General features: G+C 38.2%; 1 protein-coding gene across 4 annotated transcripts in view; it reads left to right on the top strand.

Moving 5' to 3' along the window:
- The window catches only part of KIAA0895 (KIAA0895 ortholog), a 76,827-nt gene that overhangs the window by 49,763 nt on the left and 10,349 nt on the right, over positions 1–16,715 (top strand). For all 4 annotated transcript variants that reach the window (XM_044246372.1, XM_044246370.1, XM_044246369.1 and 1 more), the window contains 3 exons: positions 14,555–14,698; positions 15,255–15,387; positions 15,904–16,209. In XM_044246372.1, the coding sequence (XP_044102307.1) occupies positions 14,555–14,698; positions 15,255–15,387; positions 15,904–16,209 (583 nt within the window). The remainder of the gene's footprint in view (positions 1–14,554; positions 14,699–15,254; positions 15,388–15,903; positions 16,210–16,715) is intronic.

The raw sequence follows: 16,715 nt of genomic DNA, 5'->3' as shown, positions 1-16,715 counted from the left end.
CTTTCTTCTGTCTTGTTGTTGGTGTATAGAAATGCAACTGATTTCTGTGCCTTGATTTTATATCCTGACACTTTACTGAATTCCTGTGTGAGTTCTAGCAGCTTTGGAGTGGAGTCTTTTGGGCTTTCCAAAACATAAAGTATCATATCATCTGCAAAGAGTGAGAGTTTGACTACTTCTTTGTCCATTCAGATGTCTTTAATATCTTTTTATTGTCTGAGTGCTGAGGCTAGAACTTCTAGTACTATAATGAATAGTAGTGGTGATAGTGGACATCCTTGCTGTGTTCCTGATCTTAGCAGAAAAGCTCTCAGGTTTTCCCCATTGAGTTGATATTTGCTGTGGGTTTTTCATAGATGGTTTTGATGATGTTGAGGAATGTACCCTCTATCCCTACACTTTGAAGAGTTTCAATCAAGAAAGGATACTGTACTCGTCAAATGCTTTTTCACCATATATTGAGAGTATCATAGTTCTTGTTCTTTCTTTTGTTAATTATTAATGTATTGTATCACACTGATTGACTTGCGGATGTTGAACCAACCTTGCAAGCCCAGGAGTGAATCCCACTTCGTCACGGTAATTAATCCTTTTAATGTACCGTTGGATCTTATTGGCTAGTATTTTGGTGAGAATTTTCCCATCTGTGTTCATCAAGGATATTGGTCTGTAATTCTCCTTTTTGGTGGGGTCTTTGTCTGGTTTTGGAAGCAAGGTAATGCTGGCCTCATAAAATGAGTTTGGAAGTTTTCCTTCCATTTCTGTTTTTTGGGAACAATTTCAGGAGAATAGGTATTCTTCTTTAAATGTTTGGTAGAATTCCCTTGGGAAGCCATCTGGCACTGGGCTCTTGTTTTCTGGGAGATTTTTGATGACTGCTTCAATCTCCTTACTGGTTATGGGTCTGTTCAGGTTTTCTATTTCTTCCTGGTTCAGTTGTGATAGTTTATATGTCTCTAGGAATGCAACCATTTCTTCCAGATTGTCAAATTTGCTGGCATATAGTTGCTCATGATTTGTTCTTATAATTGTTTGTATTTCTTTGGTGTTTGTTTTGATCTCTCCTTTATCATTCATGATTTGATTTATTTGGGTCCTTTCTTTTTTCTTTTTGATAAGTTTGGCCAGGGGTTTATCAGTCTTATTAATTCTTTCAAAGAACCAGCTCCTAGTTTCCTTAATTTGTTCTACTGTTCTTTCAGTTTCTATTTCATTGATTTCTGCTCTGATCTTTATTATTTCTCTTCCCCTGCTGGGTTTAGGCTTTCTTTGCTCTTCTTTCTTCAGCTCCTTTAGGTATAGGGTTAGGTTGTGTACTTGAAATATTTCTTATTTCTGGAGAAAGGCTTGTATAGCTATATACTTTCCTCTCAGGACCGCCTTTACTGTGTCCCACAGATTTTGAACAGTTGTGTTTTCATTATCTTTTGTTTCCATGAATTTTTTAAATTCTTCTTTAATTTCCTGGTTGACCCATTCATTCTTTAGTAGGATGCTCATTAGCCTCTATGTATTTGAGTTCTTTCCAACTTTCCTTTTGTGATTGAGTTCTAGCTTCAGAGCATTGTGGCCTGAAAATATGCAGGGAAAGATCCCAGTCATTTGGTACCAGTTGAGACCAGGATTTGTAACCAGGATATGATCTATTCTGGAGAAGGTTCCACATACACTAGAGAAGACTGTGTATTCTGTTGCTTTGGGATGGAATGTTCTGAATATATCTGTGATGTCCATCTGGTCCAGTGTGTTATTTAAGGCCTTTATTTCCTTGTTGGGCTTTTGCTTGGATGATCTGTCCATTTCAGTGAGGGGAATGTTAATGTCCCCTACTATTATTGTATTATTGGGGTTTTTTTTATGTGTTTCTCTGATTTTGTTATTAGTTGGTTTATATAGTTGGCTCATCCCATGTTAGGGACATAGATATTTAACATTTTTAGATCTTCTTGTTGGACAGACCCTTTGAGTATGATATAGTGTCCTTCCTCATCTCCTATCTTAGTCTTTGGCTTAAAATCCAATTTATCTGCTATAAGGACTGCCACCCCACCTTTCTTTTGATGTCCATTAGCATGGTAAATTGTTTTGCACCCCCTCACTTTAAATTTGGAGGTGTCTTTGGGTCTAAAATGAGTTTCTTGCAGACAGTATATTGATAGGTTTTGGATTTTTATCCATTCTGATACCCTGTGTCTTTTTATTGGGCCATTTAGCCCATTTACATTCAGGATAACTATTGAAAGATATGAATTTAGTGCCATTGTAATGCCTGTAAGGTGACTGTTATTGTATATTGTCTCTGTTCCTTTCTGGCCTACTACTTTTAGGATCTCTCTTTGCTTAGAGGACCCCTTTCAATATTTCCCATAGGCCTGGTTTGATGTTTGCAAATTCTTTTAATTTTTGTTTGTCCTGGAAGCTTTTTATCTCCTATTTTCAATGATAGCCTAGCTGGATATATTATTCTTGGCTGCATATTTTTCTCATTTAGTGCTCTGAATATATCATGCCAGTTCTTTCTGACCTGCCAGGTCTCTGTGGATGAGTCTGGTGCCAATCTAATATTTCTACTGTTATATGTTACAGACTTCTTGTTTTGAGCTGCTTTCAGGATTTTCTCTTTGTCACTAAGACTTGTAAATTTTACTGGTAGATGATGGGGTGTGAACCTATTTTTAATTGATTTTGAGGGGGGTTCTCTGTGCCTCCTGGATTTTGATGCTTGCCATATTAGGGAAGTTCTCTACTATAATTTGCTCCAATATATCTTCTGCCCCTCCCCTTTCTCTCTCTCTCTCTCCTTCTTTTGGGATCCAATTATTCTAATATTGTTTGATCTTATGATATCACATAGCTCTCGAATTCCCCCCTCGTGATCCAGTAGTAGTTTGTCTCTCTCTTTTGCTCAGTTTCTTTATTCTCTGTCATTTGGTGTTCTATATCACTAATTCTTTCTTCTGCCTCATTTATCCTAGCAGTAAGAACCTCCATTTTTTATTGCACTGCATTAATAGCTTTCAACTTGGTTGAAATTAATAGATTTCAACTTGGTTAGATTTTAGTTCTTTTATTTCTCCAGAAAGGGATTTTATTTCTCCAGAAAGGGATTCTCTCATTTCTTTTATTCCCTTTTCAAGCCCAGCTAGCACCTTGATAATCATCATTCTGAACTCTAGTTCTGACATATTACCAATGTCCATATTGATTAGGTCCCTAGACTTTGGTACTGCTTCTTGTTCTTTATTTTGTGATGAGTTTTTCCACTTTGTCATTTTATCCAGATAAGAATATATGAATGAGAGGGTAAAATACTAAAGTGTGGCAAAGACCCCAGAAAAATATACGCTAACCAAATCGGAAGAAACCCAAAATGGGGGGAGAATGTTGGGGGGGTGGTAAAAATAAATAAGAAATTAAAATTTAAAATTAAAAAAAATATATATATGTATATATATATTTTTTAGACCAGTGGATAGAACAGAGCGACCCACTTGAGTTTGGGTGTAATCTGGTCTCTTAGAAGAAACTACCTCCCAAAATTTTAAAGAAAGAAAAACTTATATATATGCAAACATAAGGATAAACACGATGAAGGGATGGAATATGACTGTAAAGATGAAAATTTAAAACAATTCTAAAAAGGGATTGACAAGTTGGTTAGAAAAAGGAATAAAAAGAGGAGAATGTGATCAGGCTGGAGCTAGATTTAGGGTATAAATTGATCTACTAGAAGAAATTCTATCAAAATTTTAAAGGAAAAAACCCTGTATGTATACAAAAAATGTTAAATACAATGAAGGGATAAAATATGACTATAACAATGAAAATTAAAAAAAAATTTTTTTTAATTTTATTTATTTATTTGAGAGAGAGAGACAGTGAGAGAGAGCATGATCGAGGAGAAGGTGATAATTTAAAATAGTTAAAAATGTTAAAAGAGGAAAGAGGAGAAGTTAACAAGGATAGAATAAGAAAGAAATAAAATTAAAAAACTTTAACTTTGCAAGACTAAAGCATCATGGGAGAAAAGCCATGAATTCGGTGTGGCTTTCCTCTAGCTCAGAAGTTCTGCAGTACTCATTGATTGGTGAACTTGGTCTTGGCTGGACGTTCTTGCTGATCCTCTGGGGGAGGGGCACGTTGCAATGATTCTCAAATGTCTTTGCCCAAGGTGGAATTGCACTGCCCTTGCCAGGGGGCAAGCTAAGTAATCTGCCTGGGGTTGCTCTTGGTAGCTTTTTTTCCCTAAACGCTTTCCATACAGCTTTGGATGGAGTGAAGATGGCGGCCTCCCACTCTTCCCATTGGAGGAACCAAGAGCTCAAGCCCCACTCCTCAGTGCTCCCTCAGAAAAAAGCAGTCAGTCCCTCCCATCTCCCCGGCTGCACTCTGTGCTCACCTGGCTGATGATAGAGCATTTCTATCTTTGGCACCTGGCCCCCTTTGGAGTCTCCCAATCCAGCAGATTCCTGCCACACACCCCTGTGCAGATCCTCCAGATCTGCCACTTATGGGGTCCCTGCTCAAAGAGCAGTGACCCGACTCTGCCTTGGATCATGGTTTAAGGTAACCTTGAGCTGAGAGCCCACTGCTCAGCTCCATCTCTATAGCCAGCTTCCCTGCTCCTATACCTGTCAGCTCTGCCACACACAGACATCCCCAGGCTTTCTGTGACCCCATGGGTCCCACACTGTCCCCACGAGAGTTCCACCACCACTTAGCCTCTGGAGTGACATCCCTCAGTGGAGCAGACTTGTGAAAGTTTTGATTTTGTGCTCAGCTGCTCCACCGCTTGCCTGGAGCCAGCCCCTCTCCCTGCAGTCTATCTTCCCGACTATTAGGACTCACTTTTCTGCATGTCCTGCCTTCCAGAAAGTGGTCGATTTTCTGTTCCTAGAATTGCTGCTCCTCTTCTCCTCTATCTCCTTTTGAGTTTGTAGGTCTTCAGAATGGTTTGATAAACTATCTGTCTGAACTCCTGGGACCTAATGGTGTTTCAGTCTTTTACTCCTCTGCCATCTTGCTTCCCCTCTCTATGTGTCTGTTTTTGTGCTGCCTTGGTGATCACAGCTTTGTAGTAAAGCTTAAATCAGGCAATGTGATGCCCCCAACTTTGTTTTTTCTTTTTCAGCATTTCCTTAGCAATTTAGGGTCTTTTCTGGTTCCTTAAAAATTTTTGGATTGGTTGTTCAAGCACTCTGAAAAATGCCAGTGGAATTTTGATCAGGATGCATTGAAAGTATAGATTGCTCTGGGTAGTATACACATTTTAACAGTGTTTATTCTTCTGATCCATGAGCATAAAATGTTTTTCTTTTTTTTTGTGTGTGCCTTCTTCAATTTTTTCATGAAATTGATCCATTACCTCCTTAGTTAGGTTTATTCCAAAGTATCTTACGGTTCTTGGTATTATAGTAAATAGAATTGATTTTCTAATTTCCCTTTCTATATTTTCATTGTTAGTGTATAAGAAAGCAACTGATCTCTGTGCATTGATTTTGCATCGCCACATTACTGAATTGCTGTGAGTTCTAGTAGTTTGGGGTAGAGACTTTGGTTTTCCATATAAAGTATCATGTTGTCTGCAAAGAGAGAGCGTTTGACTTCTTCTTTGCCAATTTGAATACCTTTTCTTTTTGTCGTCTGATTGCTCTTGCTAGGGCTTCTAGTATATGTTGAACAACAGTAGCAAGAGTAGGCATCCTTGTCATTTTTCTGATCTCAAAGGGAAGGCTGTCAGCTTTTCCCCATTGAGAATGATATTCGCTGTGGGTTTTTCATAGATAGATTTTATGAAGTTGAGGAATGTTCCCTCTATCCCCTTACTTTGAAGAGTATTAATCAGGAACAGATGCTGTTATTTTGTCAAATGCTTTTTCTGCATCAGTTGAGAGGACCATGTGGTTCTTCTCTCTTCTCTTATTGATTTGTTCTATGACATTGATTGATTTGTGAATGTTGAACCACCTTGCATCCCATGGATAAGTCCCACCTGGTCAAGGTGGATAATGTTTTTTTTTTTTTTTTTTTTTTTTTTTTTAAAGATTTTATTTTTATTTATTTGACAGAGAGAAATCACAAGTAGGCAGAGAGGCAGGCAGAGAGAGAGAGAGGGAAGCAGGCTCCCTGCTGAGCAGAGAGCCCGATGCGGGACTCGATCCCAGGACCCTGAGATCATGACCCGAGCCGAAGGCAGCGGCTTAACCCACTGAGCCACCCAGGTGCCCCAAGGTGGATAATGTTTTTAATGCACTGTTGGATCCTATTAGCTAGGATCTTGTTGAGAACGTTAGCATCCATATTCATCAGGGATATTGGTCTGAAATTCTCCTTTTTTAATGGAACCTTTGCCTGGTTTGGGGATCAAGGTAATGCTGTCTTCATAGAAAGAGTCTGGAAGTTTTCCTTCTGTTTCTTTTTTTTAAAACGGCTTCAGGAAAATAGGTATTATTTCTTTGAATGTTTGGCAGAATTCCCCAAGGAATCTGTCATGTCCTGGGCTCTTATTTTTTGGGAGGTTTTTGATCACTGCTTTAATCTCATTACTAGATATTGGTCTATTCAGGTTTTCAGTTTGTTCCTGTTTCAGTGTTGGAAGTTTATAGGTTTCCAGGAATGCCTCCATTTCTTCTGGGTTGCTTAACTTATTGGCATATAACTGTTGATAATAATTTCTGATGATTACTTCTATTTCCTTGGTGTTAGTCATGATCTCTCCCCTTTCATCTATAATTTTATTAATTTGGGTTCTCTCTCTTTTCTTTTGGATTAGTTTGGCCAGTGGTTATCGATCTTATTATTCTTTCAAAGAACCAGCTTCCTTTTTTTTTTTTTAAAGATTTTATTTATTTATTTGACAGAGATCACAAGCAGGCAGAGAGAGAAAGAGAGGAGGAAGCAGGCTCCCCACCGAGCAGAGAGCCCCATGCGGGGCTCAATCCCAGAACGTTGGGATCACGGCCCAAGCTGAAGGCAGAGGCTTTAACCCACTGAGCCAGCCAGGCGCCCCGAAGAACCAGCTTCTTGTTTCAATGATGTGTTCTGCTGTATCTCTAGTTTCTAACTCATTGATCTCTGCTTTAATCTTGATTATTTCTCTTCTTGTATGTGGGGTTGGCTTAATTTGTTGTTGATTTTCCAGTTCTTTAAGGTGTAAAGAAAGTTGGTTTATTCGGGATTTTTCAATTTTCTTGAGTGAGACTTGGCTGGCTATGTATTTCCCCCTTAGGATTGCCTTTGCTATATCCCATAGGTTTTGGACCTATGTGTCTTCATTCTCATTGGTTTCCATGAATTGTTTAAGTTCTTTTTGATTTCCTGGTTGATCTAAACATTCTTGAGCAGGGGATGGTCTTTAGCTTCCAAGTGTTTGAATTCCTTCCAAACATTTTCTTGTGGTTGAGCTCCAGTTTCAAAGCATTTTGGTCTGAGAATATGCAAGGAATAATCTCAGTCTTTTGGTATCAGTTAAGCCCTGATTTGTCACCCAGTATGTGGTCTATTCTGAAGAGAGTTCCATGTGCCCTTGAGAATAAGTATTCTGTTGTTTTAGGATGGAATGTTCTGTATATATCTATGAGGTCCATCTGGTCCAATGTGTCATTCAAAGCCCTTGTTTATTGATTTTCTGCTTGGGTGATCTATTACTGAGAGTGGTGTGTTACAATCCCCTACAATTAATGTATTCATATCAATATGACTATTTTGATCAACAGTTGGCTTATGTAGTTGGCTGCTCCCCTATTGGGGAGGCATAAATATTTACAATTATTAGATCTTCTTGGTGGATAGACCCTTTAAGAATGATGTAGTGTCCTTCTGTATTTCTGACTAGTCTTTAGCTTAAAATCTAATGTATCTGATGTGAGAATTGCCACTCCAGCTTTCTTTTGAGACCCACTGGCATGAAAGATGGTTCTCCATCCCTTCACTTTCAGTCTGCATGTATCTTTAGGTTCCAAATGTGTCTCTTGTAGACAGCATATGGACGGGTCCTGTCATTTTATCTAGCCTGCAATCCTGTGCCGTTTTATGTGAGCATTTAGGCTGTTCATGTTGAAAGTGATTATTGAAAGATAAGTTTTTATTGACATCATGTTGCCGGTGAAGTCCTTTTTCCTATAGATTGTCTTTGTAAATCTCTTCTCTCTGTCACTCTTGGATTCTTTCTTCTTTTATAGAACCCCCATTAATATTTCTTGTAGTGCCAGGTTGGTGATCACATCATCTTTTAAGCCTTGCTGGTCTTGGAAGCTCTTTATCTCTCCGTCCATTCTGAATGCTAGCCTTGCTGGATAAAGTATTTTTGGCAGCATGTTCTTCTCATTTAGTGCCCTGAATATGTCTTGCCAACCCTTTCTGGCTTGCCAGGTTTCTCTGGACAGGTCTGACATTATTCTGATGGTCCTTCCTCTGTATGTAAAGAATCTCTTCCCTCTAGTTGCCCTTAAGATCTTTTGTCTGAAATGATGATTTGTGAATTTCACAATTAAATGTCTGGATGTCTTACTAGACTCGCTGATCTTTGAGGGGGGCTCCTTTCTGCCTCTAGGACATGAACACTTGTTCTATTCCCCAGATTAGGGAAATTTTCATACAGAATTTTTACAGCTATATCTTCTAGTCTTCTCTCTGTCTCCATCCCACTCAGGAATCCCAATAATTCTGACATTGGAATGTTTCATGGCATCATTTATTTCCCTGATGCTGTTTTCATGGCTTCTAAGCTGTTTTGTTTCAGGCCTCCTCCTGATCCTTCTTTTCTATTGGTTTGTTTTCTAGATCACTAATTCTGTCTTCTGCCTCGGTTACCCTAGCTGTAAGAGTATTCAGATTAGATTGGATCTCGTTGATAGCATTTTTTAGTACTGCCAGATAAGCTCTTACTTCTGCCCTTAGAGATTCTATGTTGTCACTAATGGTCTTCTCCAACCTAGCCATTGCCCGGGTGATTGTTATCCTGAATTCCTTTCCAACATACTGTTTATGTCCATATCCAATAATTCTGTCTCAGAGGGCACAGTCTCTGAATTTTTCCTCTGTTGGGTCTCCCTCCTCCTAGTCATTTTGGTGAGAGGTGGTTGATGGGTTGTATAGCTGAATATTATCAACCACGATCCAGGCAAGTGCTCCCTTTTTTGGCGCCACAGTAAGGATCAACCATAAAGCAGTGCCAGGTACCTTATGTATTGTCCAAAAATTAAGTCAACTGCCACATTATCTTCTCAGAAGGACAGTCATCAGGACTCCTCTGGGCCTTTCTGTATGTCACTTTCTAACATGGCAATGGAAGAGTTCATTAAGAATGAACATAAAGGAAAAGTACAAAGTCAGATTCCTGCAGATTAGGGGACTGAGATCTGGATAAAAGCACATGTGTATATTAAGTTGTTTTGGTTCCAGAAGTTTTAAAACTGATCAATGAAATTATGTAATGTCTGATTGTTTACTGTGTATATTTGCTATTCTTACTTGGAGGGAAGTAGAGAATATATTTGATGTCTGTGGATAAATCAGGGCTAGATCTCCTCATGGCTGAGCGAAGTGGCTGCTTGCTCCAAGATTAGGCCTCAAGAATGCAAGCCATACCAACTCTTCCTAGCAGCAATCTGCACTGCCTAAAAATTACGACAGAAAAATATCTTTTTGAATTTTCAGTTTTTCTTTTCCCCTCATGTTTTCTTTTTTTTAATACAAATACTCCAGAGAAAAGATATCAACAACTAACTGGCAAGTGGGAGAAAGGTGTGGAGCCTGATTGATTCACTCTTTCCCTCTTCTTCTGTCCTCTCCCTCCTCTCTACCTCTCTTTAAAAAAAAAAAAAGTATAGAGAAGAGAATAAAATCCCATGATTCTATCATCCACAGATAATCCCTATTCACATTTAGTGTTTCTTGTCCCATGCCTAATGGTGTTCATAACTGATGTTAGTATACTTTTGTTTACATATTTGTATCTTCTCATGTCATTTAAAACTGTCAGCATAATTTTCACTGGCTGTATATATTTAATAAAATGGGTATACAGTATGCAGTGTATGGGTATGCAGTGAACCATGCAGTGGAGGTGCTGACTAGGATAGGCCTGCACCAGCATTTAAGTCAAGGAAGGGGGACACAGCTGAACCAGTTGCATAGGAATTATTCTTTCCTTCTCCCAATTCTCAGTATACTGAAGAGAAAGAGAGGCCTAGATAACTGCAGAGGGATGAGATGGAATCACGTCACTATTATACCTTTCTTTCTCAGTGAAGGTTCTTTAGGCCTCAGGGCAGACCTGTCCTGGGAGAGGAGAAAGAACTGTAAATTAGATGTGATTGACATTTTAAATTGGATTAAGTTTACTTGAAATGGACTTTTTTTGAATACTTGAAAATTATTGGAAAGCTAAAGAAACTGATATTCAGGGATAGGAAGGTGAAATTCTGGATGACAAATTGAAAGCAATGACTGGAGAAAAATAATTAAGCCACTTCTTGTTTTAATTCCCCACCATGTAATATCGGGAAATGTTTTTTGATTAACTTTAATGATGATATTAATGTAGTAGAGAGATTTGACTTGAAATTTATTCCCTCTTAAAATAGTTAGCCATGTGGATGAGGCCTGTGAAAGCATGATTCTCCAAGTTGTATTGATAGGGAGTCTCTGAACTCAAGGGAGAAGGGATGATCTTCTCCCTTCTTTTTTTCTTAAAAACAAAAACAAACTTTTGGTAGGGGGGGACGAGGAGATGTGGATCAAAGGGTACAAACTTTCAGTTAAAAACTGAGTAAGTCCTGGGGAACTGATGTACAGTATGATGATTAAAGTTAATAATACGATATTGTATACTTGAAATTTGCTAAACTTTTAGATGCTTTTACCATACACAAAAAAATGGTAATTACAAGAGGTGATAGCTGTGTCAAATTAACTTGATTATGGCAATTATTTCATAGTGTGTACAGATATTAAATATTTACATTGTACCCCTTTAAAAAACACATCACATGGTGTGATCTACATATATATTTTTGTCAGTCATACTTCAGTAAAACAGGAAAATGGCTTTTTCCCCTTGATCATAACATTAATATATTCATACTGTAAAGCATTTTAAAACTTCTGAAAAGTACAGATAATGAACCTCAATGCAGTCCATTACTCCATCCCAAACAGGAACAGCAGCCTTTGGGAATATTCTTACAGGTTTCCTTGTGCCTTCGTAAATTGCTTATTGCCCCTTCCTTTTTCCAAAGCTGAGATCATACTCATAAAATTTTTGTAGCCTGCAGTTGAGGCTGCATAGAGAAGCAGAAATGGTAACATAAAAATATTCACTGATGAAGTGACCACTCAGCATTTCTGACTTCTCCCGGGAAGCTTGAATTTATCCACCCAATTTAGCCACTGTTTCTTTCTCTGTGCTGGGGGCTATTCCAATGCAGATAAGATTGGGGAGTTATTTCTGGAGGTCAGTGAAGGTTATTGGAGATCTATATGCTCACTGACAAATCTGTCTAGGTTGGACCAGTTGAAAAACTGATGAAGCAATCAACAGAGATGAAAAGAAGATAGGCACTTTATTTTTTTTTTTTTAAGATTTTTAATTTATTTTTTAGAACAAGGAGGCAAGGGACAGAAGGCTAGGGAGAAGCAGGCTCCCTGGGAGCCTGTCACGGTACTTGATCCCAGAACCGCAGGATCATGACCTGAGCTGACGCTGGACACTTAACCATCTGAGCCACCCAGGTGCCCTGAAAATAGGCTCTTTAAAGAAAAGTATTGCACATGACATCATATTAACCTCACCTTTGGGGAACATCAGTATAGCTCCCAGGTAGTGTTGCTATTGTGATGCCAGTAAGCAAGATGAAATGAAGGATGTGGTGTTCTGTTGTATATCATTTTGTAGGAAACCCCCCCAAAAAACCCCACTATTTTTATTCATTCTTTGATCCAATATTTAGTACCTAGATATAAAGTTTGCCTAAATGTTGTTAAACTGCCAAGCATGTTTCATCCTAACATTTATAGGGTTCTTTCTCAGTATAAATTCCCTATCAAATTTTTGTTTCCCATTATGAATATGAATGAATACTTATTATGGATATGAATACTTACTAGCCTTCTACTAAATACTACCAGGGGACACCCGTATTTAATTTTTTATTAATCCTGTAAACTGCTTATAACTTACATAATAAACACTGTAGTTCCCCTTATCTGCGGTTTCAGTTACCTAAGATCAGCCTTGGTCTGGAAGCAGATGATCCTCTTTCTGACATGTTGTCAGAAGGTCAGTGGTAGCCTAATGCTGCCTATGTCATTCACCTCCCTTCATCTTATCACATAGGCATTTTATCATCTCACATCATCACAAGAAGAGTGAATATAGTTCGGTAAGATATTTTGAGAGAGAGACCACATTCATGTTATAGTGGTATAAATGTTCTATTTTGTTATTATTACTGTTGGCTTCTTACTATGCCTGGTTTATAAATTAAACTTTATCATAGGTGTGTTTGTATAGGAAAAACATAGTGCACATAGGGTTTGGTACTCAGTGCAATTTCAGGCATCCACTGAGCTCTTAGAACATATCCTCTGCAGATAAGGGGGGACTACATAGTAACCAAATAACATTTTTTTTGGTGAGTAAGCATATGCTAGAAAAGCTATTTTTATCTGAAATTAAGTAAATACTTAAAAACCTGTAATTCCTGGGCACCTGGGTGGCTCAGTGGGTTAAGCTGCTGCCTTTGGCTCAGGTCATGATCTCAGGGTCCTGGGATCGAGTCCCGCATAGGGCTCTCTGCTCAGCAGGGAGCCTGCTTCTCTCTCTCTCTCTCTCTCTCTGTCTACTTGTGGTCTCTGTCAAATAAATAAATAAAATCTTCAAAAAACAAACAAACCTGTAATTCCAGGTTATAATATATTTCCTTAACCTTTTTTAGGTCTAAATTATGGTCCAATATAGAATGTACCACTTCTATATTCCTGGAATTAGGGCCAGATTTCTCATATTCTTCCCACTCTGATACATTGATGACTAGTCATCATTAGACTGGTATATTCAAAAAGCTTTGCTAATCTGCTTAAGTGGGTTTTTAATTGTGAGCTTTTATTCTTTTAATTATAATAGTTGTCATATAAATAATGGGGTTTTTGTGCTGTTTTCCAATTCTCCAAGATCCTTCTTTTTACCATGCACATCAATCACCTGGGGATCTTGTTCTGATGCAATAGGTGTGGTGGGGGTGAAATTCTGCATTTGAAACCAGCTCATATATGAAGCCAATGCTGCAAGCCTTTGGACCACACTTTGAATTGTAGCCTTTTTGATAACGGTTTCGGGAACAAAAGCCAGTCAAAGCTTGTTGAAGCCATTTCTTGTTATAACTTTATGACACATGCCTTGTTTATTAGTAATACATATTTTTCCAAGAGGAAAACAGATGTTGAATTGTAGTGTGTGAGTTTTTCTAGTTTTTGTGTTGGGCATACTATCTACAGTGGTGGCATTTAGAAAGAATGAATGTACCGATGACAACAATGATGATGTAGTAATAACTGACAGGTACTGATGACTTATTAGGCCCCAGACGCTGTGCTTTACAAAGATTGACTAAATTTTTTGAACAAAACCATGAAGTAGACATTATTATTGTTACCCCATTTAAAAATGAAAGGCTTGGTAAAAAGTTAAATGACTTGCCTGTGGTCACAGAGCCAGAGCAGGGACAGAATTGGGACATCAACACAAGAAGTTAGTCTGACTCTAAAGCTTATTGTTTGGAAAACCTTTTCTTGTCTGACAGTAGTCCAGAAACTAGACATCATAAAATGGATTTTCTAGCTTCTTTCCCAAAAGATTTTTTAAAGATCATTTTCCTTATGTTTTCCTTCCTTGTGGCTTTCCCAAGATACTAGTGATCTCTAGCTTTTTAAAGTCTTCCTTTTTGTATATTTGTATTTAGATCTCAACTTTCATATTCTTTTGATGTAAAAATTTATAAAGAATGAGTAGTAGGTAGTGCCCTGCCCTGAATGAAAGATAAAAGTGTTTTTGGTAATGTTGAGACTGTTTTATTTGAAAGACGAGCCCTGGAAAACTTTAGATTTATAAGATCATCAGAGAATAATGGCTATTTCTTTTGAGTGTTCTTAAAACTTGGGCTATTTTTCTCTTTATCTAAATGGCAGTTGTAATTTAGTGATTAATCTGGAGACATACCATCCATTCTGAGTTCTCCTGCCAGACCACCAGATGGTGTTAGAGAAGCCAAGGAGCCCCTCTGCCTTGCCTTCTCAGCCTGGCAAATGACAACACTAGTACCTTTAACTCTTAGGCTGTGAAGGGAAAGAGGATTTGTAAGTAGAGATGTTTGTAAAAATTTGTGACAATGAGTGAAAACTGTTTAGAATTAGATATGGTACCTCCCTTGCAGTTTCATTTGGAAGCCAATAAACACAGCACAGGTCATGATCCCTAAGAATATAACTGGCTTATTACTCATCTCCAAGTAATAAGAGATTATTTATTTTCATTATCCCTGTTTGTTTTTTACAGTCCATCAATATTATGGAACTGACTTTACAGAAATATGGAAGTTATGAAAAATTTGAGCAGGCCACTGGTGGCAGCCTGCTATCTAAAACTCGAATCTGGAGTCATGTTCGGAAGTACATGATGAAAGAAGGCTGCCTGGGTGAGGTATGAATCGGGAGTGACACGAGATGCTGTTGGCATTTTAACTGCTCATTAAATTAGTCACCCAGAGATCTCACTATATTGAATTGTTGTGTTCAACTTCTTTTTGTTTTTCTTTACTTATACTACCCTTTCTGTATAGCTTATGGGATTATGGGAATTTTTTAATGAAAATTATAATGAAGCAATTTGCCTCAGTGGCCTCCTCTTATTAGCAGCCCGTTCAGAATGACCAAGCAGTGAAGTGGTCTCTGGCTTGTGTACCATCCTTTGCATCATTTTAACGGGGGCCGGGGTCGGGGGGGCTGTATTTGAGAGCACAACAGGGCACTGCTTCCTCAGTATAGCCCTCTACTTTTCTTCATTCCAGGAAAGGCTCTTGAGTTGCCCATGCTTAGAAGTGGAAGGGTCAGAAGTAATTATCATCATCTTGGTATCAGGAGATTCAAATTGGAAATAAAAATGTACTGGTTTATGGGTCTCTTGTTTCCTGTGAAAGCTTCCTCTCCCCAGCCTCTACATTTTGTTTTATATAAATGTATTTTTGTCCTCTTCTTAGATTGTAGTTCATCTCACTGAAGATCTGCTTTCCCGAGCTTCAATGACAGTGGTAAATGGGTGCCCAACACTGACCATTAATGTTTCCACAGCACGTGAGCACTGGCTGGAGGGAATGCTGAGGCATGAAATAGGTAGGGGTAGCCCTTCATTTGTTCACTTATAATATCAGAAATCAACTGCAAAGAAACCTTTTTATAATGGTTTTTTTCTTAGCAGTATTTGGCAAAAGGTAATGAAATTGTTAGTTTTCATTTGAGCTAAGATATTAATGTCTCAGTTCAGATTAGATTTTTTCAGTACCGTGTAGCTGTATTGAGCTTGGATTAACTCCTGGATTTCAGTTCGCCTGTGTTTCTGAAACCAAGGGAAATGGAACTGAATGCTGGATTCCTTTCAGATATCAAGTCTCTGATTCTTCGCTTTAAGAAAATAAATTGTACAAAAGTCACACTTCTTTGAATGATACATGCAGTCCTTCTGAAGGCAAGAGTACCTCCTTCAAAATGCTTTAGGGTCAGGTCATTTTCCACTTTGTTTTGATTCATAGATACACATCAATTTGGTTTTAGAACTGTTGGTAGAATCTTTTGGAAAAGAATTAAAATGTCATTTCTCGTTTTTCACATCACTTTTCTTCTCCTCCATAGGCACACATTATTTTCGAGGTATTAACAACCTTCAGCAGCCATGGAACAGTTGGACTGGTCGTAAAAAACATGAGCTAAAGCCAAACAATCCCACAGAGGAAGGACTGGCAAGTATTCACAGCGTCCTTTTTAGAAAAGACCCCTTTTTATGGAGGGCGGCCCTCCTCTACTACACTGTTTATCGAGCCAGCCAAATGTCTTTTTGCGAACTCTTCAAAGATATTGGAAAGTTTGTCAAGGACCCCAATACAAGATGGGATTATTGTGTACGAGCCAAGAGGGGATGGACTGATACTTCTCAACCAGGTGGGTGTCCCTTGATTGTGTGTTTGCCTTATGGTTAGTTGTCTGTTGATTTCGATTACATCCTCATCCACCAGAGAAATCACTCACTAGTGAAAAATTAAACCGTTGTTACTTGAGGTCAATGCTAGTCTTCCCAAACCATATTTTGTTAGCATTCTTCATTCAGTTATCATTTTGAAAAATTTCAAACCTATACAAATATGGAAATGATAGAATTAACACTCATATTACCCATCCTCTAGATTCACCAATTATTAACATTTTGCCAGTCCTTTTTCTTGCTCTCATTTTAAAAACAGCTCTACTTCATTTGACCTACAGTTTGCCCATTAAAATATATAGCTCAGTGGTTTTTAGAATATTCATGGAGTTGTACAGCTATCACCACTGTCTGATGTTCTCTTTGACCATTAAATTCTCTGTCAGGCATACTGCATAAACAGTTTTGTTGAGCTCTCTGGCTCTAAGTTTGTCCGGTTCTTTTATTTGGGACATATCCTCTGTCT

This window comes from Neovison vison, chromosome 4, assembly GCF_020171115.1.
Source record: "Neovison vison isolate M4711 chromosome 4, ASM_NN_V1, whole genome shotgun sequence".
Classification (NCBI taxonomy): Eukaryota; Metazoa; Chordata; class Mammalia; order Carnivora; family Mustelidae; genus Neogale; species Neogale vison.
The sequence above is the reverse complement of the archived record's forward strand: the minus strand, read 5'-3'. Positions and strand labels throughout refer to the sequence as shown.